Source organism: Salvelinus alpinus, chromosome 30 (assembly GCF_045679555.1).
Source record: "Salvelinus alpinus chromosome 30, SLU_Salpinus.1, whole genome shotgun sequence".
NCBI lineage: Eukaryota > Metazoa > Chordata > Actinopteri > Salmoniformes > Salmonidae > Salvelinus > Salvelinus alpinus.
Genome location: NC_092115.1, coordinates 15,629,091 through 15,652,409, shown reverse-complemented (window position 1 = coordinate 15,652,409; position 23,319 = coordinate 15,629,091). Strand labels below are relative to the sequence as shown.

General features: G+C 42.7%; 1 protein-coding gene across 2 annotated transcripts in view; it reads right to left on the bottom strand.

Moving 5' to 3' along the window:
* Window positions 1-23,319, bottom strand: part of LOC139560542 (microtubule-associated serine/threonine-protein kinase 3-like) — a 69,294-nt gene that overhangs the window by 37,722 nt on the left and 8,253 nt on the right. Inside the window, exons 1-5 of one of the 2 annotated variants that reach the window (XM_071377402.1) lie at window positions 13,604-14,073; window positions 11,149-11,237; window positions 10,021-10,093; window positions 7,606-7,626; window positions 7,385-7,463 (exon numbers count right to left, since the gene is read on the bottom strand). In XM_071377402.1, the coding sequence (XP_071233503.1) occupies window positions 7,385-7,463; window positions 7,606-7,626; window positions 10,021-10,093; window positions 11,149-11,237; window positions 13,604-13,689 (348 nt within the window). In that variant the 5' untranslated portion in view covers window positions 13,690-14,073. Of the gene's footprint in view, window positions 1-7,384; window positions 7,464-7,605; window positions 7,627-10,020; window positions 10,094-11,148; window positions 11,238-13,603; window positions 14,074-23,319 lie in introns of those variants that run through there. The other variant, XM_071377403.1, reaches the window with a different exon arrangement.

Sequence of the window (23,319 nt, the reverse complement as noted above, 5' to 3'; positions counted from 1 at the left end):
CTGTTCCACACGTGTGATGTTCAGATGTACCGATCCTGTGCAGGTGTTGTTACACGTGGTCTGCCACTGCGAGGACGATCAGCTGTCCATCCTGTCTCCCTGTAGCGCTGTCTTAGGCATCTCACAGTACGGACATTGCAATTTATTGCCCTGGCCACATCTGCAGTCCTCATGCCTGCTTGCAGCATGCCTAAGGCACGTTCATGCAGATGAGCAGGGATCCTGGGCATCTTTCTTTTGATGTTTTTCAGAGTCCGTAGAAAGGCCTCTTTAGTGTCCTAAGATTTCATAACTGTGACCTTAATTGCCTACCATCTGTAAGCGGTTAGTGTCTTAACGACCGTTCCACAGGTGCATGTTCTTTAAATGTTTATGGTTCATTGAACAAGCATGGGAAACAGTGTTTAAACCCTTTACAATGAAGATCTGTGAAGTTATTGGATTTTTACTAATTATCTTTGAAAGACAGGGTCCTGAAAAGGGGACATTTCCTTTTTTGTTGAGTTTAGATTCCATCCCCCTCTGGGTACATTGACTTCAATACAAAACCTAGGAGACTCATGGTAATTAGGAGAACTTCCAGAGTGCATAAAATGTGGTGAGTAGTTCACTCGAAGACAGAGAAAGACAAGAGTAGAACAGTTAACAAATGAATTTCTTTCAAAATTAAGGACAAGCAAGAGTGAGCTAGCGATATTCTGTTGTATTTTTCGAAACTATCACTTAGCTCGAAATTTTTTATTTAACCAGGTAGGCTAGTTGAGAACAACTTCTCATTTACAACTGCGACCTGGCCAAGATAAAGCAAAGCAGTTTGACACATACAACAACACAGAGTTACACATGGAATAAACAAACATACAGTCAATAATACAGTAGAAAAAAAGTATATATACAGTGTGTGCAAATGAGGTAAAATAAGGTAGGTAAGGCAATAAAATAGGCCATAGTGGCAAGGTAATTACGATATAGCATTTAAACACAGGAGTGATTGATGTGCAGAAGATGAATGTGCAAGTAGAGATACTGGGGTGCAAAGGAACAAAATAAATAAATAAATACAGTATGGGGATGAGGTAGTTGGATGGGCTATTTACAGATGGGCTATGTACATGTGCAATGATCTGTGAGCTGCTCTGACAGCTGGTGCTTGAAGTTAGTGAGGGAGATGATTCTCCAGCTTCAGCGATTTTTGCAGTTCGTTCCAGTCATTGGCAGCAGAGAACTGGAAGGAAAGGCAGCCAAAGGTAGAATTGGCTTTGGGGGTGACCAGTGAAATATACCTGCTGGAGCATGTGCTGCGGGTGGGTGCTGCTGTGGTGACCAGTGAACTGAGATAAGGCGGGGTTTTACGTAGCAAAGACTTGTAGATGACCTGGAGCCAGTGGGTTTGGCAATGAGTATGAAGAGGGGGCCAGCCAACGAGAGCATACAGGTCGCAGTGGTGGGTAGTATATGGGGCTTTGGTGACAAAACGGATGGCACTGTGATAGACTGCATCCAATTTGTTGAGTAGAGGGTTGGAGGCTATTTTGTAAATGATATCGCCGAAGTCAAGGATCGGTAGGATAGTCCGTTTTACGAGGGTATGTTTGGCAGCATGAGTGAAGGATGCTTTGTTGCGAAATAGGAAGCCGATTCTAGATTTAATTTTGGATTGGATGAGCGTGGCTGAGGTTCACCCATGACCAGCTCGGAAGCCAGATTGCATAGCGGAGAAGGTACGGTGGGATTCGAAATGGTCGGTGATCTGTTTGTTAACTTGGCTTTCGAAGACCTTAGAAAGGCAGGGTAGGATAGATATAGGTCTGTAGCAGTTTGGGTCTAGAGTGTCTCCCCCTTTGAAGAGGGGGATGACCGCGGCAGCTTTCCAATCTTTGGGGATCTCAGACGATACGAAAGAGAGGTTGGCTAGTAATAGGGGTTGCAACAATTTCGGCAGATCATTTTATAAAGAGAGGGTCCAGATTGTCTAGCCCAGCTGATTTGTAGGGGTCCAGATTTTGCAGCTCTTTCAGAACATCAGCTATCTGGATTTGGGTGAAGGAGAAATGGGGGAGGCTTGAGCAAGTTGCTGTGGGGGGTGCAGGGCAGTTGACCAGGGTAGTGGTAGCCAGGTGGAAAGCATGGCCAGCCGTAGAAAAATGCTTATTGAAATTCTCAATTATAGTGGATTTATCAGTGGTGAGTGTTTCCCAGCCTCAGTGCAGTGGGCAGCTGGGAGGAGGTGCTCTTATTCTCCATGGACTACAGTGTCCCAGAACTTTTTTGAGTTTGTGCTACAGGATGCAAATTTCAGTTTGAAAAAGCTAGCCTTTGCTTTCCTAACTGCTTGTGTATATTGGTTCCTAACTTCCCTGAAAAGTTGCATATCACGGGGGCTATTTGATGCTAATGCAGTACGCCACAGGTTATTTTTGTGCTGGTCAAGGGCAGTCAGGTCTGGAGTGAACCAAGGGCTATAGCTGTTCCTGGTTCAAAATGTTTTGAATGGGGCATGCTTATTTAAGATGGTGAGGAAGGCACTTTTAAAGAATAACCAGGCATCCTCTACTGACGCGATGGGGTCAATATCCTTCCAGGATACCCGGGCCAGTTCGATTAGAAAGGCCTGCTCGCTGAAGCGTTTTAGGGAGCGTTTGACAGTGATGAGGGGTGGTCGTTTGACCGCAGACCCATTACGGATGCAGGCAATGAGGCAGTGATCGATGAGATCTTGGTTGAAGACAGCAGAGGTGTATTTGGAGGGCAAGTTTTTTAGGGTGATATCTATGAGGGTGCCCGTGTTTACAGATTTGGGGTTGTACCTGGTAGGTTCATTGATAATTTGTGTGAGATTGAGGGCATCAAGCTTAGATTGTAGGATGGCCGGAGTGTTAAGCATGTCCCAGTTTAGGTCACCTAGCAGTGCGAGCTCTGAAGATAGATGGGGGGCAATTCATTCACATATGGTATCCAGGGCACAGCTGGGGGCAGAGGGTGGTCTATAGCAAGCGGCAACAGTGAGAGACTTGTTTCTGGAAAGGTGGATTTTTAGAAGTAGAAGCTTGAATTGTTTGGGCACAGACCTGGATAGTATGACACTCTGCAGGCTGATAGATAGAACTGCCAAAGGGGGCGGAGTGGCTATCTTGTCGGGAAATGTTACAGATAGGGATGGAAATTGCAGAGTTTTTGGTGGTCTTCCTAAGCCAGGATTCAGACACGGCTAGGACATCCGGGTTGGCAGAGTGTGCTAAGGCACTGAATAAAACAAACTTGGGGAGGAGGCTTCTAATGTTAACATGCATGAAACCAAGGCTTTTACGGTTACAGAAGTCAACAAATGAGAGCGCCTGGGGAACGGGAGTGGAGTTAGGCACTGCTGGGCCTGGATTAACCTCTACATCACCAGAGGAGGAGTAGGATAAGGGTACGGCTAAAGGCTATGAGAACTGGTTGTCTAGTACGTTCGGAACAGAGCGTAAAAGGAGCAGGTTTCTGGGCGCAATAGAATATATTCAAGGCATAATGTCCAGACAAAGGTATGGTAGGATGTGGATACAGTGGAGGTAAACCTAGGCATAGAGTGACGATGAGAGAGATATTGTGTCTAGAGACATCTTTTAAACCAGGTGATGTCACCGCATGTGTGGGAGGTGGAACTGAAGGGTTAGCTAAGGCATATTGAGCAGGGCTAGAGGCTCTACAGTGAAATAAGACAATAATCACTAACCAAATGCAGCTAGCTAGTTTAGCCTATTCAAACACCCTGCTCAAACAGAGGGATGTTATGTTAGCTAGCTGGCTACGACTATCCAACACAACACTGGAACTCTTCCAAGTCAAGGTAAGCTTTTGATTTTATTAATTTATTGCCATCGGGGCCCACCGGTGTAACTGCTAAACTGCTTTCTTACTACAATCTACTGCATAATCGTAGCGGATTTACTAACATGTTAGTTCTCGTAGTTCTAGTTGACTATGACGTGACAACGATGTAGGCTGTGTGTAGCGGTTGGTCATGATATGGTTTGGCCTGGTCACAGACAGCTGATGTGTTGTGCACTGAAGTCCACAAGCAAAAGGGAAAAGGTGAGAGGAGGAGAGCACGTAGACAGTTGCGAAAAGGAATTACATATACAACGAGCAAAGTGATCATGTGGTTTTTATGTGGCTGCTATGAAAGTGAATTGTTTGCGTGTGATCAGGGATGTATTCATTCTGGCGATTCTGTTGAAAAACGTTTCTTAAACGGAACGAAACTGAGATAAACATACCTGAATTTGTCCAATAGAAACTCACATTTGCAACTGTTGGACTAATGATTGCACCCTAGATCAGGTAGATGCAGGCAAAAGTGTTTAAGGCAGTATTGAATGTGTCATTGTTGGTCACCTTGATTACTCAATTCTCTCGACCTGTGTACCTACGTTCATAGGCTAGGTTGTAGCAACCTCATGATGGGTATAGGGAAAATTAGAGTATCATGTAGTAGCCTAAACCGATCGATGTTACATTGAACTGGGTGAATGGAATATGAAATAAAGTCATCCAATATGCTGTAATAGAAATAAGGCCATGCACATTAAAATGTAATAATTCTCCCTCATCTTAAACGCCACCAACCGCCACTGACATGTAACACTGGTAACTTTCCTAATGTTTACATACTGTTGTTACATTTCATATGTACAGTACCTTTGGAAAGTATTAAGACGCCTTGACTTTTTCCACATTTTAGTACGTTACAGCCTCATTGTAAAATGTATTAAATTATATTTTTCTCATCGATGTACACACAATACCCATACTGACAAAGCAAAAACAGGTTAAGAAATCTTTGCTCATTTAAAAAAAAAAAAATGAAATATTACATTTACATAAGTATTCAGACCCTTTACTCAGTACTTTGTTGAAGTACCTTTGGCAGCAATTACAGCATCGAGTCTTCTTGGTACTACAAGCTTGGCACACTTGTATATATGGGGAGTTTCTCCCATTCTTCTCTGCACATCCTCTCAAGCTCTGTCAGATTGAATGGGGAGCGTTGCTGCACAGCTATTTTTATATCTCTCCAGAGATGTTAGATCGGGTTCAAGTCCAGGCTCTGGCTGGGCCACTCAAGGACATTCAGAGACTTATCCCGAAGCCACTCCTGCGTTGTCTTGGCAGTGTGCTTAGGGTCACCTTCCTGTTGGAAGGTGAACCTTCGCCTCAGTCGGAGGTCCTGAGCAGGTTTTTATCAAGGATCTCTCTGTACTTTCTCCGTTTATCTTTGCCTCGATCCTGACTAGTCTCCCAGTCCCTGCTGTTGAAAACCATCCCCACAGCATGATGCTGCCACCACCATTCTTCACCGTAGGAATGGTGCTAGGTTTCCTCCAGACGTGACACTTGGCATTCAGGCCAAAAAGTTCAAGCTTGGTTCCTTCAGACCAGAGAATCTTGTTTCTCATGGTCTGCAAGTCATTAGGTGCCTTTTGGCAAACTCCAAGCGGCCTGTCATGTGCCTTTTACGTCAGGAGTGGCTTCCGTCTAGCAACTCTACCATAAAGGCCTGATTGGTGGAGTGCTGCAGAGATGGTTGTCCTTCTGGAAGGTTCTCCCATCTCTGGAAAGGAACTCTAGATCTCTGTCAGAATGACCATCAGGTTCTTGGTCACTTCTCTGACCAAGCCCTTCTCCCCCGATGGCTCAGTTTGGCCAGGCAGCCAGCTCCCGAGTGCCGCACTGATCAGTGCTAGTGACGTCACTACAGATCCGGGTTTGATCCCGGGCTGTGTCGCACCCGGCCGTAACCGGGAGACCCATGAGACAGCTCACAATTTGCCCAGTGTCGTCCTGGAGCAACTCTTTGTGGCTGCCGGGCGCATGCACGCTAGCTTCGGTCGCCAGCTGTGAGGTGTTTCCTCCATGGTGCGACTGGCTTCTGGGTTAAGCGAGCAATGTGTCAAGAAGCAGTGCGTCTTGGCGGGGTCGTGTTTCGAAGGATGCATGGCTCTCGACCTTTGCCTCTCCGAATCCGCACGGGAGTTACAGCGATGGGGCAATTGGATATCATGAAATTGGGGAGAAAGTGGTTAAAAAGTACAAAAAATACAATTAAAAATGAAAATAGATGGAGGTCACTGTGTTCTTGGGAACTTTCAATACTGCAGACAGTTTTTGGTACCCTTCCCCTGATCTGTGCCTTGACACAATCCTGCCTCGGAGCTCTATGGACAATTCCTTCGACCTCATGGCTTGGTTTTTGCTCTGACATACACTGTCAACTGTGGGACCTTATATAGACAGGGGTGTGCCTTTCCAAATCATGTCCAATCAATTGAATTTACCACAGGTGGACTCCAATCAAGTTGTAGAACCAGCTCAAGGATGATCATTGGAAACAGGATGCACCTGACCTCAATTCCGAGTCTCATAGCAAAGGGGCTGAATACTTATGTGAATTAGGTATTTTTGTTTGATATTTGTAATAAATTTGTAAGAATGTCTAAACCTGTTTTCGGCTTTGTCATTATAGGGTATTGTGTGTAGATTGCTGAGGATTCTTTTTTTTCTTTTTTTTTAATCCATTTTAGAATAAGGCTGTAACGAAAAAGTCAGGGGGTCAATACTTTCCGAAGGCATTGCATATACTGTATTCTAGTCAATGCCATGCTATTCAACTATTGCTGTACTATTTTATCCTACTATTCTTCAGATATACTACATATTCTATCCAGATTTTGTCCTATAATATCTATACATCCCATCACATTAATACACTATATATATTTACACTCTGGTCAGACATTGCTCGTCCTAATATTTCTATATTTCTTAATTACATTCTTTTACTTATAGATGTGTTAGATTGTACTGCACTGTTGGAGCTAGGGACACACAATAACATCTGCTAAATATGTGTATGCGACCAATAACATTTGATTACATTTGTAACAAAAAGGCCATTTTCATAGAAGGCCTTGAAAGCCAGATCAGTGATTATTACAAAAACACAGGTTAAACTATTTTGATAAAATGTGTGGGTCTTATAATTGTGGAAAGCTTATATTTAGCCTAGGTATAATTTCACAAGCTCTTAACTCATTAGATTATTGCTAACTGTTTGAAATGCAGTATATTTTAATTGTACAACAAAACGTACTGTATATATTGTGAATCGCGCATAAGTTTGAAAAAAATCTAGATATAATGTCTTACCTGGACTTCCTGTTAGCAACCTTAAATACAGAACTTAAACAGCTACATTTCCTATGGGTTTACTGTACAAGATGGTGTTGCTCAAACATTTAATTGTTAGTTATATTGAGTATTGACGACAATGCCAAACCCTCCCTTGTTGGTCTTTGGGGAAGAAGGGATTACATATTTAATGAGGAAGAGAGGGACGACTTACTGACACTGAAGAGCTGGGGGGGTTGGTTCCATAGCCGGACGAGGGTACGGAGGCAACAGACCATCTTCGCCCATCCGCTCTGGAAGAACCAGGAAACAATGATCTTTTAAATTTCATACATATCCTCAAGATTTAATCATGAACCACTACCAAAGGCTGTTTAATATAATTAAAGGAGGTATAATTTAAAAACAGGAAAAAATGATCAAATGTTTTCCTACCTTTCAGTGCGGGCCAGGTGGCTGGTTTATCAGATTATGAGAAAGAGCCAGAGAGAAAGAAAGAGGGAAAGGAAAAATTAGGACACAAACACATTCATTGACACAGTGACGCTGTCAGAAGCTCACGACCTGGCGTCAATGTGCTGAACACCTGACAAGATGCCATGAACCCAATGGTACCTGCTTAATGAGTCATTTCTCACACACACACACACACACACACATTTCACCACCCTTCAGCTCAACCACTTTTGTAGCAGAAAACAAATAATTCAGTCATTGTCTATATGAATGCAGCTGCCACTGTATTGAAGCCATTGGATGCAGTTTATCATAGCGCAAAAGGTTCAGTACCAATCATTGCATTTTGTATCAAAGTACAAAGTAGGCTGGTCATTCTTGAAGTCTCGTAGATCATGCATTACGCTCTTTTTGTCTATAAAGCCCTCTTGCATAAACTTCCGCCATGCCTTACTTAATTGTTAACCTTCAGACATATAAATGACCAGACCCAGACCCATTCAATCTCCGCTGAGTTAGGTAAATCTTCCAAGAGTGTGCAAAGCTGTCATCAAGGCAAAGGGTGGCTACTTTGAAGAATCTAAAATCTAAATATATTTTTATTTGTTTAACACTTTTTTGGTTACTACATGATTCCATATGTGTTATTTCATAGTTTTGATGTCTCCACTATTATTCTACAATGTAGAAAATAGTAAAAATAAAGAAAAACCCTGGAATGAGTAGGTGTCCAAACTTTTGACTGGTACTGTATATGTATAATTTAATTGTTGTTTATTGACGTGTTCATGAAGGACTCGTCTGCGAAAGAGACCGTGGTCTCAGCATGACGCCCTGCTTAGATAAAGGCTGAATACATTTTTTGGGGGGCCACAATATTCCTCATGTGTCAGGTTAGAGCCCTGAAAAACCAGCTTATGGCTGACAAATCAGGTCTGACTTAATAAGAGTGGGGTTTCTGCACGTATCAGAGCAAGGATTAGTCAAGTGATATAGGATGTCTCTTTGGCTTCATATCCCAGATATATTATTATGAATAATAGTATTTCATATCCAAGTTCTTATACAGCTGAAGAGGAAGAGAAAGGGAGGCTGTTTTGGTATGCTCATACTCATTCAACACCGATGTGCAGCAGGTTCCGGATGAGCCAGAAAAATTATTTGAGAAGTAGTGTGCAGTTAAGTCTCTTTTTATTTCACACAGGAACACATTGCTTAAGTACATTTATCAAAACAAACTTTCTTGCAGCATCTGAAAAATATTTAGACAAACCCCTGGAATATCCCATACAAAGAAAGTTCTTATAACAGCTTTGATTGTGTGTCAGTATTTCAAGCACGTCGCCACATGGGATTGTTTACATGACCAAATAATTGCACACAGAGGACTGCAGTCTGAGTACCAACAACTATCTAAGCACAACACCTTACACACTGCAGCCATAACATCTACAGTGCATTCGGAAAGTATTCAGACCCCTTGACTTTTTCCACATATTGTTACGTTACAGCCTTATTCTAAAATTGATTATATTGTTTTTTCCCCCCCTCCATCCATCTACACACAATTTCCATAATGACAAAGCAAAAACAGGTTCTTAGAAATGTAAGCAAATGTATTACAAAAAAAATCAAAAATACTTTATTTACATATATATTCAGACCCATAGCATCTATGTCCACTTTGGCATCCCCGAACCCTCAGTAAATGTAGCTGTGTCATGTAAGCTGATGCAACCGTGTGCATGGCCAGAATGTTTCATGTGATTTCCCCCACTTATCTCTATAGCGTATGGTGTGGTACACTTACTCCTGTACCATAAAAGGCATTGCCTCACTGTCCTCGAGCCTGACTGGGTTGCAACTGTTTAACACTGATGCTTGTAGCTCACTAGTGGGCTGGCTCACAGTATATGTGACGTGTGATAGGCTCAGGATAAGGCCGTCTGTATCGCATCATCCCGGCAGCCCAGAGTAATGAGTGTGCGTACTGCACACCGACTCTCCCTTTAATTGCGCTGACAAATGCCAAGTCCTATGTCCCATGAGTGGCCCTAGAGCCATTCGGCTGGTTTCACTCTAAAGCACCGTCCTCATTTCTAATAGAGGTATTTGATGCATTGCCGTTGTCATGGAAGAGCGACGAAGGTTACCTACAGTACCATCCCTTTTCTATGCATTTCTGGGGGGGTTATCCTTTTTGTGAACTAGATCTTTTGGCTACCTATTGTGTGCTAAAGTGAAGGTGCCTTTTGACAGTTCTGAGATGAATTCTGAGATGAATTGCATACCTGCTTTTATTAGTAGGACTCCTTCAATAATACAACCAAATTAAAACGTGAATTCCTTCTACTAAACTTAAATAATTGAAAGGAGGATTGGACTTTTCCTTACCTGCGTGCAAACTGGAAGTTGGCGGAGGCACTAGCGGAGACATTTCGGGGGCTTTCTTGGGGACTACTTCCAGCTGAAACACAACAATTAGGCTCTGTTGGTGTTTTATCACTGGAACATGTTTTATTAATGAAGAAATAGGCCATGTTGTTATAACTGCAGTCAGCTGTCATTCTTGGGAGCTGATGACGCACAACTAAAGGACAAGCTGCCCTAAATCCAAAGCTACCCTAACCCTAACCCTAAATCCAAAGCTACCCTAACCCTAAATCCAAAGCTACCCTAACCCTAAATCCAAAGCTACCCTAACCCTAACCCTAAATACAAAGCTACCCTAACCCTAACCCTAAATCCAAAGCTACCCTAACCCTAACCCTAAATCCAAAGCTACCCTAACCCTAACCCTAAATCCAAAGCTACCCTAACCCTAAATCCAAAGCTACCCTAACCCTAACCCTAAATCCAAAGCAATCAGTCTCTGGTGGAACTGAATTCAATAAACTCAACGCGTATTTACAACCAAGGGGTCTGGAAAGGACAGGGTTTTGTGATAGGCCGAACGCACGCTCACTTGATAACTCTCAATTCTGTCCATAGCATTAAACATGTATAAACTGTCTGGACAACCTGATTTGTTATGATGAAGTTAAGCGTGTCGGTCTGCTTTTTACTATGGCTGAGGATAGCAAGTATCACATTTCCTAAGTCCTTCACTGGGCTCACAATCAATAACCATGAATGAAAACTGTATTTCTTTCATGTGAAATGTATTTCATCAGTTCTTCCCCTGAAGTGATACAAAAGCTAAAGCAATATGTACATAAGCTTCTTTGGAAACTTTAGCTTCAAAACAGAAGCCAAAGAGCGATTTGAGCTTGGCCAGCTCAGCTGCTTCATTTTAATTTGCCTGAGAACTCTGAACACACAGTTTAGCATCATGTGGTTAGTTGGTATACTGCACTGGAAAGGTCTGATTGGTCTGCTGTCTCTTTAATGCCACATGCTGATTGGCCTGCTATACATTTAATCACATACTGATTGGTCTGCTATGTTTTTACAACATACTGATTGGTCTGCACTCTATCGCATGCTGAGTGCAGTGCAGAGACGGCTGACAACAACACCTACCTGTGGCGAGGGGGAGAGGTGAGAGTGGTCGCGAAAGCGTGGGCGAGGGGGTCCCGACTGCCAGACTCCTTCTCTTGTTGTTACGGCAACTGTGTGGAAAAGGCAGAGAATTGTTTTGTGTGATACATTAGAGTAGTGGAATGTAAGCCGAGTTGTGATATTGGGGCTTGGTTGTAACATGCAGGTGTTCTGATTATTTAGCCTGTATGATACACTATGTACATTTCACCACCAAGTACTGAAAAAAGTAATTCATTTCTAATTAAAATGTATTGGAAAACGATTTGGACCTCTTGTTTTTGGCTTGTAGCCCTACCTCACACAGTAGGCAGTAGAAATTTAATTACCATCTAATTTGGTTAAATTGGACAACTTTGTTAAACACAAATTAGTCAGCTTAGCAGTCCATTGATAAGAACGCCGTCTGTTATTGGAGGGCTACGGTGCTTGCAGGGAGTGTCCCCACCTGGCTCCATGTCCACGGGTAGATTTACAGAATGGAAGGAACTCATTTTCAGTTTGTTTGTTTCGTATATGACTGATCCCCAGCCCCATTGTTGACGTTGCGCTGCCACAGGGCCACTGTAATATCAATGCCATCTCGTTGGCAGTGACCTAAAGTAATTGAGAAGCTCAGATGACAACTGAGCCTGACATTTCTGGGTCGGCATGGAGATGAGATTCATGCGCCTCAAACCAAAGGCATTAACTGGGAGAGATGTTTGTTTAATAGCAAAACTCAACTGAGAATACAAAAGATCCCCTTGTAATAAAATGAATTTAATTCATATATACATTTATCAAACTTTGATCTGTCCATGTCAATTGTTTCACAACCAATTTTCATTTGCAAAAACAACCTTCCAAGATTAAATCAAAATCATAAGCAAAACACTGAGGCAATAGAAAGTATTTATATCTCGGTCAAACAACAAGCTGTATTGCTTGTAGGGACTTTGCAGGGACTTGCACAGTACCATGCTTTAGGAAGCTAAGTGCAAATAGTAGACCGGCAGAGATTGTGGTGAATGCTTGGCGGTTGACACAGCCGGTGTTAGCTGTCAGATGCACCATGAGATCTTCCACATCCACCAGGATTCTAAAAGAACTGTAGTAGGCTATGGGCAGACTTGTACGCCACATATATGGAGTACACAAAACATTCAGAACTGCTTCCCAAACTCGGTTCTCGGGACCCCAAGGGGGGAACGTTTTGGTTTTTGCCCTAGCACTACACAGCTGATTCAAATAAACAACTAACTATCAATCTTTAATGATGTGAATGAGCTGCGTTGGACTTTGGGGTCCAGAGGACCGAGTTTGGGAAACACTGATCACATAGTGACCAGGTGAATCCAGGTGAAAGCTATGATTCTTTATTGCTGTCACCTGTTAAATCCACTTCATTCAGTGTAGATGAAGGGGAGGAGACAGGTTAAAATAAGGATTTTTACACCTTGAGACATGGATTGTGTATGTGTGCCATTCAGAGGGTGAATGTGTAAAACAAAAGATTAAAGTGCCTTTGAACAGGAGTATCATAGTACTGGTTTGAGAGTGTCAAGAACTTCAACGTGTGTATCAAGAGTAGTCCACCACCCAAAGGACATACAGCTAACTTGACAACTGTGGGAGTCATTGGAGTCAACATGGGCCAGCATCCCTGTGGAACGCTTTCGACACCTTGTGGAGTCCATGCCCCGACAAATTGAGGCTGTTTTGAGGGCAAATGGTGCAACTCAATACGAGAAAGATGTTCCTAATGTTTTGTGTACTCAGTGTATATTGACTGGCTTGCCAATGTATGCTACTGTAGTGAAATAGATTTTCTTTGTGATTTCACAAGGATGAAAAATGTTTAGGGGAATTTAGAGACCCAAGAAATATTCAACGTTTACACAGATTTTTCTATAAAGTTAATTTAACTAATATTCATGTGAATAAATTAGTTTTACTTATATACTTTTGCTAGACTATAGCCTAGACTGTAACGAACAAGTTGTGAGCCTTCGGCAGGAACAACACTGTGTCCCTCCCTATATTCTGTAAGTCAAAACATTATAGGCAACAATAACGGCATAGAGAAACGTGGCCATTGTAGGCTATCGGAAACAAAACTAGGGCGGATGTAATCCGACACATTGTAGTAGAGTGGAGAAATCACAACACAAAACCAGACTGAACATCAACATGAAAACAAAGGCCAATTTGTGCCATTGTTGTGAATGAAAAGGTACGCTGTTATTGAAGAAAATCTTAAACAAAAAAAGCATAGCCTTATAGCCATTAAATGTGACGTCATTTTCCTGAATAGTTGTCGCTGTGGTCTTGGGCTTTGACTCAGACAACCAAAATGCTAAATGCAATAGGCTGCAAGGGCTAATCCATAAGAGACTTGCATGATCACTGATTAAAATAGTTCGACAAGTCGGCTGATAGAAGAAAATCAGGTTACCTTTTTGATCTTTTCATCATGGCCCCAGTCACAAAACTTGTTTTGTAGCTGGGCAAAACGGTCCAATAGTAATTCTGATCAGACATGATGAATTACAGCGATGCAAAGGGTTACTTTGAATCGAGTTTGGTAAATGTCCACTATCTCTTGAATAACACAATTGTTATTTCCTCGAAATGTTTCGGAGAGTACTCGGTGTCCGAAACCAGAAACTCCGACAAGGGTTGGTACGATCTGACTCCATACCCGTGGCAGTTCAGGCAAGTAGGCGCTAAGCAACTGTTGATGCCATCATCTCTTTATTTCTTCCATGTGAATTTTCGGAAAGGCATCTTTCGCGCACTACACTCTGGAATCTTTATCAATCACCAAAACATGTTAACTCCAGCAACAGCTAACACCGCGCAGATACATGTGTCAGTCCATCAATTGGAGGAGGGATTGCCGCCGAAGGAAGGAAGTTGTCATTTAGACTGGGGGATGTAGCATAATGGCGCGTTTATGTAAAATAATGATAATGGATTTCACCGTCACTGTATGTTGTTCGCATGACTATTTAAAAAGCCTCGGGCAAATTGATAAAATATTAACAAGTGCAACTATTATGCTGCTATTCGACTGTAACACCAGTGTTACACAGTGCACTATTATATAATAAACCCTTATGTTATAGGGAATTCTGACATGCCCCAGTATCTATGCATTAGAGATGTCGACGATGAGTAGGCCTCTGACGTTTCTCCTCTACAACGCCCAGGATGCTTCGATTCAAACTCCCATTAGACAGCTCTGCAAGCTTGTCTGTCTGATTTTTACTATGGCTGAGGATAACAAGTATCACATTTCCTATGTCCTCCACCGGGCTCACAATCAATAACAGACAAACTAAACACCTTCTTTGCCCGCTTTGAGGATAATACAGTGCCAATGACACAGCCCGCTACCAAGGTCTGCGGCCTCACCTTCTCGGGTGGCCGAAGTTTAAACGTGTTAACCCTCGCAAGGCTGCGGGCCCAGAAGGCATCCCTAGCCGGTCCTCAGAGCTTGCGCAGACCAGCTGGCTGGTGTGTTTACTGACATATTCAAGATGGCCAACATTGTTATTGTACCCAAGAAGGCAAAGATAACTGAACTAAATTACTAATCACCAGTAGCACTCACTTCTGTCAACATGAAGTGCTTTGCGTGACTAGTCAAGGATCATATCACCTCCACCTTACCTGCCACCCTAGGGTCACTTCAATTTGCATACCGCCCAAATAGGTCCACAGATGATGCAATCGCCATCACACTGCCTTGCCCTTGGGGCTCCCGAGTGGCGCAGTGGTCTAAGACACTGCATCCCAGTGCAAGAGGCATCACTGCAGTACCTGGTTTGAATCCAGGCTGCATCACATCCAGCCGTGATTGGTAGTCCCATACGGTGGCAAACAATTGGTCCAGCGTCATCCGGGTATGGCCGGGGTAGGCTGTCATTGTAAATAAAAATTTGTTCTCAACTGACTTGCCTAGTTGAATAAAAATAAAATAAAAATCCCATCTGGACAAGAGGAATACCTATGTAAGAATGATGTTCATTGACTACAGCTCAGCATTCAACACCATAGTACCAACCAAGCTCATCATTAAGCTTGAGGCCCTGGGTCTCAACCCGCACCCTGTGCAGTTGGGTCCTGGTGTTTCTGACGGGCCGCCCACAGGTGGTGAAGGTAGGAAACAACATCTCCACTTTGCTGATCCTCAACACTGGGGCCCCACAAGGGTGCTTGCTCAGCCCCTTCCCGTACTCCCTGTTCACCCATGACTGTGTGGCCATGCACGCCTCCAACTCAATCATCAAGTTTGCAGATGACACAACAGTGGGCTTGATTACCAACAACGACGAGACAGCCTACAGGGAGGAGGTGAGGGCACTCGGAGTGTGGTTTCAGGAAAACAACCTCTCACTCAACATCAATAAAACAAAGGAGATGATCGTGGACTTCAGGAAACAGCAGAGGGAGCACCCCCCTATCCACATGGACGGGACAGCGGTTGACAGTTTTAAGTTCCTCAGCGTACACGTCACAAACAAACTGAAATGGTCCACCCACACAGACAGTGTGGTGAAGAAGGCGCAACAGCGCCTCAGGAGGCTGAAGAAATGTGTCTTGTCACCTAAAACCCTCCAAACTTTTACAGATGCACAATTGAGAGCATCCTGTCAGGCTGTATCACTGCCTGGTACGACAACTGCACCGCCCACAGCCGCAAGCCTCTCCGGATGTCATGTATACTCCCTCTCCGGCCTCTAGGTCATCAGGCTGCTGATTATCCTGCCCACCTGTCACCATCGTCTCGCGCACCTGCACCTCATGACACTCACCTGGACTCCATCACCTCCTTGATTATCTTCCCTATATCTGTCACTCTCCTTGGTTCTTTCCTCAGGTGTTATTGACTCTGTTTTCATGTCGGTGTGTTGTTTGTGTTACGTGTTTATTGTCTCATTTATTAAAACACTCACTCCCTGAATTTGCTTCCCGACTCTCAGAGGGTGGTGCGGTCTGCACAACGCATCACCGGGGACAAACTACCTGCCCTCCAGGTCACCTACCACACCCGATGTCACAGGAAGGCCAAAAAGATCATCAAGGACAACAACCACCCGAGCCACTGCCTGTTCACCCCGTTATCATCCAGAAGGCGAGGTCAGTACAGGTGCATAAAGCTGGGACCGAGAGACTGACAAACAGCTTCAATCTTAAGGCCATCAGACTGTTAAACAGCCATCACTGACACAGAGAGGCTGCTGCCTACATAGACTCCAAATCATTGGCCACTTTAATAAATGGATCACTAGTCACTTTAATAATGTTTACATATCTTGCATTACTCATCTCAAATGTATATACTGTATTCTATACCATCTATTGCATCTTGCCTATGCTGCTCGGTCCATATATTTATATGTATATTTTCTTATTCCTTTACTGAAATTTGTGTGTATTAGGTAGTTGTTGTGGAATTGTTAGATATTACTGTAATGTCGGAACTAGAAGCACAAATTTTGCTACACACGCATTAACATCTGCTAACCATGCGTATGTGACCAATAACATTTGATTTTAATTAAACCTTTTTCTTTCATGTGAAGTGTATTTCATCAGTTATTCCCCTAAAGTGACACAAAACCCTCTATTTTCGGCAGTAGGGCGCTAAAGCAACATGTAAATAAGCTTCTTCGGAAAACTTGAGCTTCAAAAGAGAAGCCAACGAGTCATTTGAGATTTGGCAGCTCAGCTGCTTCATTTTAATTTGTCTGAGAAAACTCTGAACATGGGGTAAGATGCCCCCCCTCCTCCAAGATCAATGTCTATTGCTGACGCCACAAAGCAAAGTTTTGAAAAAATACTGTAGGTGGATGATGGCCATACTGTAACGGATTTCCTCTTCGTCTGAGGAGGAGTAGCAAGGATCGGACCAATGTGCAGCGTGGTAAGTGTCCATAATGAGATATTTAATAAAATCAACAGAACAAAAGTACAAACAAACAACCGAAACAGTACCGTATGGTACTAACACAGGAAACAACCACCCACAAAACACAATAGAAAACAGGCTACCTAAATATGGCTCCCAATCAGAGACAACGACTGACACCTGCCTCTGATTGAGAACCATACTAGGCCAAACACATAGAAATATAACAACAGAACAAAACATAGAAAAACAACATAGAATGCCCACCCCAACCCAACTAAAATAAAGACATAAAAAAGGAACTAAGGTCAGAACGTGACACATACTTTGTTACCCTAACTAACTATAAAGGAAAATAAATGGATAGATGTAGTTATTTAATAAAATGTATTTTTTAGAAAAGGGGATTTTGCCCAGCTACCGGGGTAAGATTCAAGAGCAAACGGTTTTCAATAGGTTGTAATATACAGTTGAAGTCGGAAGTTTACATACACCTCAGCCAAATACATTTAAACTCAGTTTTTCACAATTCCTGACATTTAATCAGTAAAAATTCCCTGTCTTAGGTCAGTTAGGATCACCACTTTATTTGAAGAATGTGAAATGTCAGAATAATTGTAGAGAGAAATATTTATTTCAGCTTTAATTTATTTCATCACATTCCCAGTGGGTCAGAAGTTTACATACTCAATTCGTATTTGGTAGTATTGCCTTTAAATGGTTTAACTTGGGTCAAACCTTTCGGGTAGCCTTCCACAAGCTTCCCACAATAAGTTGGGTGAATTTTGGCCCATTCCTCCTGACAGAGCTGGTTTAACTGAGTCAGGTTTGTAGGCCTCCCTGCTCACACACAATTTTTTGTTCTGCCCAGAAATTTTCTATAGGATTGAGGTCAGGGCTTTGTGATGGCCACTCCAATACCTTGACTTTGTTGTCCTTAAGCCATTTTGCCACAACTTTGGAAGTATGCTTGGGGTCATTGTCCATTTGGAAGACCCATTTGCGACCAAGCTTTAACTTCCTGGCTGATGTCTTGATGTTGCTTCAATATATCCACATAATTTTACTTCCTCATGATGCCATCTATTTTGTGAAGTGCACCAGTCCCTCCTGCAGCAAAGCACCCCCACAACATGATGCTGCCACTCCCCGTGCTTCACGGTTGGGATGGTGTTCTTCGGCTTGCAAGCCTCCCCCTTTCACTTACAAACATAACGATGGTCATTATGGCCAAACAGTTCTATTTTTGTTTCATCAGAACAGAGGACATTTCTCCAAAAAGTACAATCTTTGTCCCCATGCGCAATTGCAAACCATAGTCTGGCTTTTTTATGGCTGTTTTGGAGCAGTGGCTTCTTCCTTGCTGAGCGGCCTTTCAGGTTATGTCGATATGACTCGTTTTACTGTGGATATAGATACTTTTGTACCTGTTTCCTCCAGCGTCTTCAAAAGGTCCTTTGCTGTTGTTCTGGGATCGATTTGCACTTTTCGCACCAAAGTACGTTCATCTCTAGGAGACAGAGCGCATCTCTTTCCTGACTGGTATGACGGCTGCGTGGTCCCATGGTGTTTATACTTGCGTACTATTGTTTGTACAGATGAACGTGGTACCATTCAGGCATTTGGAAATTGCTCCCAAGGATGAACTAGACTTGTGGAGGTCTACAATTTTTTTAGCTGATTTCTTAGCTGATTTCTTTTGATTTTCCCATGATGTCAAGCAAAGAGGCACTGAGTTTGAAGGTAGGCCTTGAAATACATCCACAGGTACACCTCCAATTGACTCAAGTGATGTCAATTAGCCTATGAGAAGCTTCTAAAGCCATGACATAATTTTCTGGAATTTTCCAAGCTGTTTAAAGGCACAGTCAACTTAGTAAATGTAAACTTCTGACACACTGGAATTGTGATACAGTGAAATAATCTGTCTGTAAACAATTGTTGGAAAAATGACTTGTGTCATGCACAAAGTAGATGTCCTAACCGACTTGCCAAAACTATAGTTTGTTAACAAGAAATTTGTGGAGTGGTTGAAAAACGATTTTTAATTACTCCAACCTAAGTGTATGTAAACTTCCGACTTCAAATGTATGTATAAAACAAAAGAATGACTCTAACTTCATTGGATTATATCTTTAACTTTTTCTAAATGACAAAACATTTGATCAACTAACCTTAAAATAATTTTGATGGAATGACTTCAAAAATGTTGATGAAACAGAGCATTTGTAGTTGATCAAGACTACTAGCGGCCAGAGGAACTGTTAAAAAGAATGTCACAACTTGAGTCTTACCCCAGGTGGCGTCTCACCCCATAGTACCCTATAATGTGAAAATACTCACCAAATATGGAGTTTCGCTGACAACTATCTTCATTTACTCCCGTTAGGACCGGTATGTACTTTCAGATAAGGTCAAAAAAGCAACCGAAAAGAAAAAGGCTTTTTGGCACCTTCAATGTATTGAGCTGTTGTAAACTTTCGACCTGTGCGTGGTAGTAATGAGTGATTGGAAGTGCCAAATAGGATTCATCATACATTTTAATTTGACCTTTTTTGGAAGTACATAAGATTAAATCTATAGTTGCTCAGCAAAACTCTGTATTTTGACATTATAGCCTAATGCTTGCAGAGCTGTCTAATGGGAGTTTGAATCTTGGAGCTTTCTGGGCGTTAGAGAGGAGACACATACTCATTATCAACATCTCTAATGCACAGATACCAGGGCAGGGCTGACAGTGAGGACTTGTGAAAAGCAGAATAAACAACCTCTGCATAATCAAAACAATTGCTTTGTGAGGTGTTAAATTCACAGTTAGCCTTTATGGAAATGCGAGCTGAAAAGTAGGCCACCAGTGGCCTGGCTTTGGCCCCAAGTGAGAGCAGGTGTGCCGGAGCCATGGCCCAGTGTTCCGGCCAGCGTAGATGGAAAAATAAAACACTGGGTTAAATCCTGTATGGAAATGCGCCATTAAAGTATATTTTATCATTACATAATAAATAATGATTTATCTTCTAATAAAAACATAGCAGAGAAATGTACAGCATGTTCAATACCAACTAGGCCTTTATAAGCCTATCCAAAAAGAGACTTACATTTTACTTTTCAGCTTCATTCAATAGAAAAAATTGCTACTTTATAGAGAAAGAAAGTTCCCCGGTCAATAAACAATCAAAATACATTTTACAGGACTTTATTTTACAATACTTCGCATTATAAGCCATTGTGTACAAAACATTAAGAACACCTTCCTAATATTTAGTTGTTATTAGGAAGAACGTCTACCATACCATAAAATAATGATTATGATCACACTTCATCAATTTAAATATTATGGGGAGACCTATACATTTGGCAGCCAAGCCCTAGTTATCAGTGTAGCCTATTATCTTCTAGACATGACGTTGAAATATCTTCAAGCCTACATTAAAAACCTCCAGGCTTTCGTCATAAGGGGGCGGCAGGTAGCCTAGTGGTTAGAGTGTTGAGCCAGTAACCGAAAAGTTGCTGGACCGAATCCCCCGAGCTGACAAGGTAAAAATCTGTAATTCTGGCCCTGAACAAGGCAGTTAACCTACTGTTCCCCGGTAGGCTGTCATTGTAAATAAGAATTTGTTCTTAACTGACTTGCCTGCTTACATAAAAATAAGAATCAATTCTATTTGAAAAAAATAATAATTACCGGCTGCAGTATGGAAAAAATGGATCCTGTGTGAATCGTCCTCTGGAATAGCACACGCTAGTAATACCTGTCCAAATAGGGCTATAACATGGCAAAGAATAGGCTTATCAGCGTAGAGTGAGCCGCATCATCCCATGGGATGATTCAAGGCTGCAGAAATACAGTGCATTCGGAAAGTATTCAGACGAATAGGCTTATCAGGCAATTAATTAAATTACATTTTTTCCTCATCAATCTACACACAATACCCCATAATGACAAAGCGTGAACTGTTTTTTAAAAATGTTTTCAATTTATTTAAAATGGAGTATAGAAATCTAATTTACATAAGTATTCACACCTCCGAGTCAGTACTTTGTAGAAGCACCATTGGCAGCGATTACAGCTGTGAGTCTTTCTGGGTAAGTCTCTAAGAGCTTTCCACACCTGGATTGTACAACATTTGCCCATTTATTCTTTTCAAAATTCTTCAAATTTGCCTGTGCTTAGCTGCATTCTGTTTCTTTTTTATCCTGAAAAAGTCCCCAGTCCTTAACGATTACAAGCATAACCATAACATGATGCAGCCACCACTATGCTTAAAAATATGGAGAGTGGTACTCAGTAATGTCTTGTATTGGATTTTCCCTGAACACAACACTTTGTATTCAGGACAAAAAGTTAATGACTTTGCCACATTTTTTTCAGTATTACTTTAGATGCATGTTTTGGAATATTTTTTATTCTCAAAATGGTACAGTAAAAATGCTTACAGTCCATAACATACATAGTGGAGTATTTGTACTATATTCATCCATTGAGTTTGCTGACAAAGTATTTGAAACATTTCTTTAATGTGTAATGAATGCCATTAATGCCAGTATGTCATGTAAGTAGTTTGGAGGTGTGCATTTTCTAAATGGGGCATTATTTTTGTATGACTACCCCATCTCTGTACACCACACATACAGATAATTGTAATTCAGTCGAGTAGTGAATTTCAAACACAGATTCAACTACAAAAAAGGGAGGTAAGGGTAAATCCATAACTTTTACTTAGAGTCTAAACAGAAACAAGACAACCACACAAGAGCACACTAAATAAAACATGAGACCTAAGCAAGGATACAGGCCAAATGAGGAACCTAAATAACAAGGCAACCAGGTGAACAGAGAAAGTAATTGAACACAGGTGAATCCAATAAGAAATAATCAGGGTAATCTGGAAACTAGAAAACAGGGTAAGGGTGCCCTCCAGCGGTAACCTAAGGAAACAACAATCAAAAAACATAAACTGTGACAGGACCCCCCCGTTGAACCCGAGCTGAAGACCTCAGGAGCACTGACCAAGCCCTCTTCCAGGTCCGGCAGCAACGAGAGATGAGACCTTGAGCAGATGGAACCGCCACTTCAATCTCCTGATCTGGAAACAGAGGAGGCTGGTATCTATACAAAACCTGGAATGGTGACAGGCCGGTGGAGGAACACTGGAGAGTGTTGTGTGCATACTCCACCCAGGGAAGATGCTGAAGATTCCAAGTGGCGGGGTTGGCGGACACAGCACCGTAAAGCGGTTTCCAGATCCTGGTTCACCTGCTCTGTTTGACCGTTGGACAAACTGGCTATCACCCTCAGTCCTCGGGTTGATGAACCCAGAAGAGTACAGAATGCCCTCCAGAATCTGGTGGCAAACTGGGGGCCCCAGTCGAAGGCGGAAAACATGCTGGATCTAGCTGAGCAGTCTCACGGGCAGATGGAAGCTTAGGCAGCGGAATGAAATGTGTCGCCTTGGAAAAGCAGTCAACAATGACAATGTGGCCCTCTGAGGATGGAAGACCCGTGATGAAATTCATAGAGAGATGAGACCAGGGTCGAGAAGGTGTTGGCAGCGGATGAAGAAGCCCAAGAGGCTGCTGACGAGGAGTCTTGTTCCCGGGCGCATGTCGGACAGGCAGCCACAAGGGTGCGAGTGTCCGCCCCACCCGAGGGCCACCAAAACCACCTCCTCAGAAACTCTAGCGTTCGCTGCCTTCCCGAATGAGAGGTAAGACGCGATGAGTGAGCCCACTGAAGTACCTTGGAACGTTCATCAAGAGGAACAAAAAGTCTGTTAGATGGACAGCTGTCAGGAACTGCCTCCCTACCTTGCGCCTCCCTCACTACAGTCTCTATACCCCAGGACACCAGTGCGAGGATAAGCGACCTGGGGATGATGGATCCAAGCGGCCGATCCTCACTGGAGCTGGGGAACTGGCGAGAAAGGGCATCCGGCCTCACGTTCTTAGACCCTGGACTGTAAGATAACGTGAATCTGAACCGAGTGAAGAAAAGAGCCCAACAAGCCTGTTGAGGACTGAGGCATTTAGCCTCCTGGATGCAGGTCAGGATCTTGTGATCAGTCCAAACCGTAAAGGGATGTTCCAAACTCTCCAACCAGTGCCGCCACTCCTCCAAAGCCAGTTTGACCACGAGAAGCTCCCGATTGCCGACATCATAGATCCTCTCTGCTGGAGTGAGACGCCTGGAGAAGAAGGCACAGGGATGAAGCTTTTGGTCTTTAGCTGAGCGCTGAGACAGAACCGCACCCACGCCA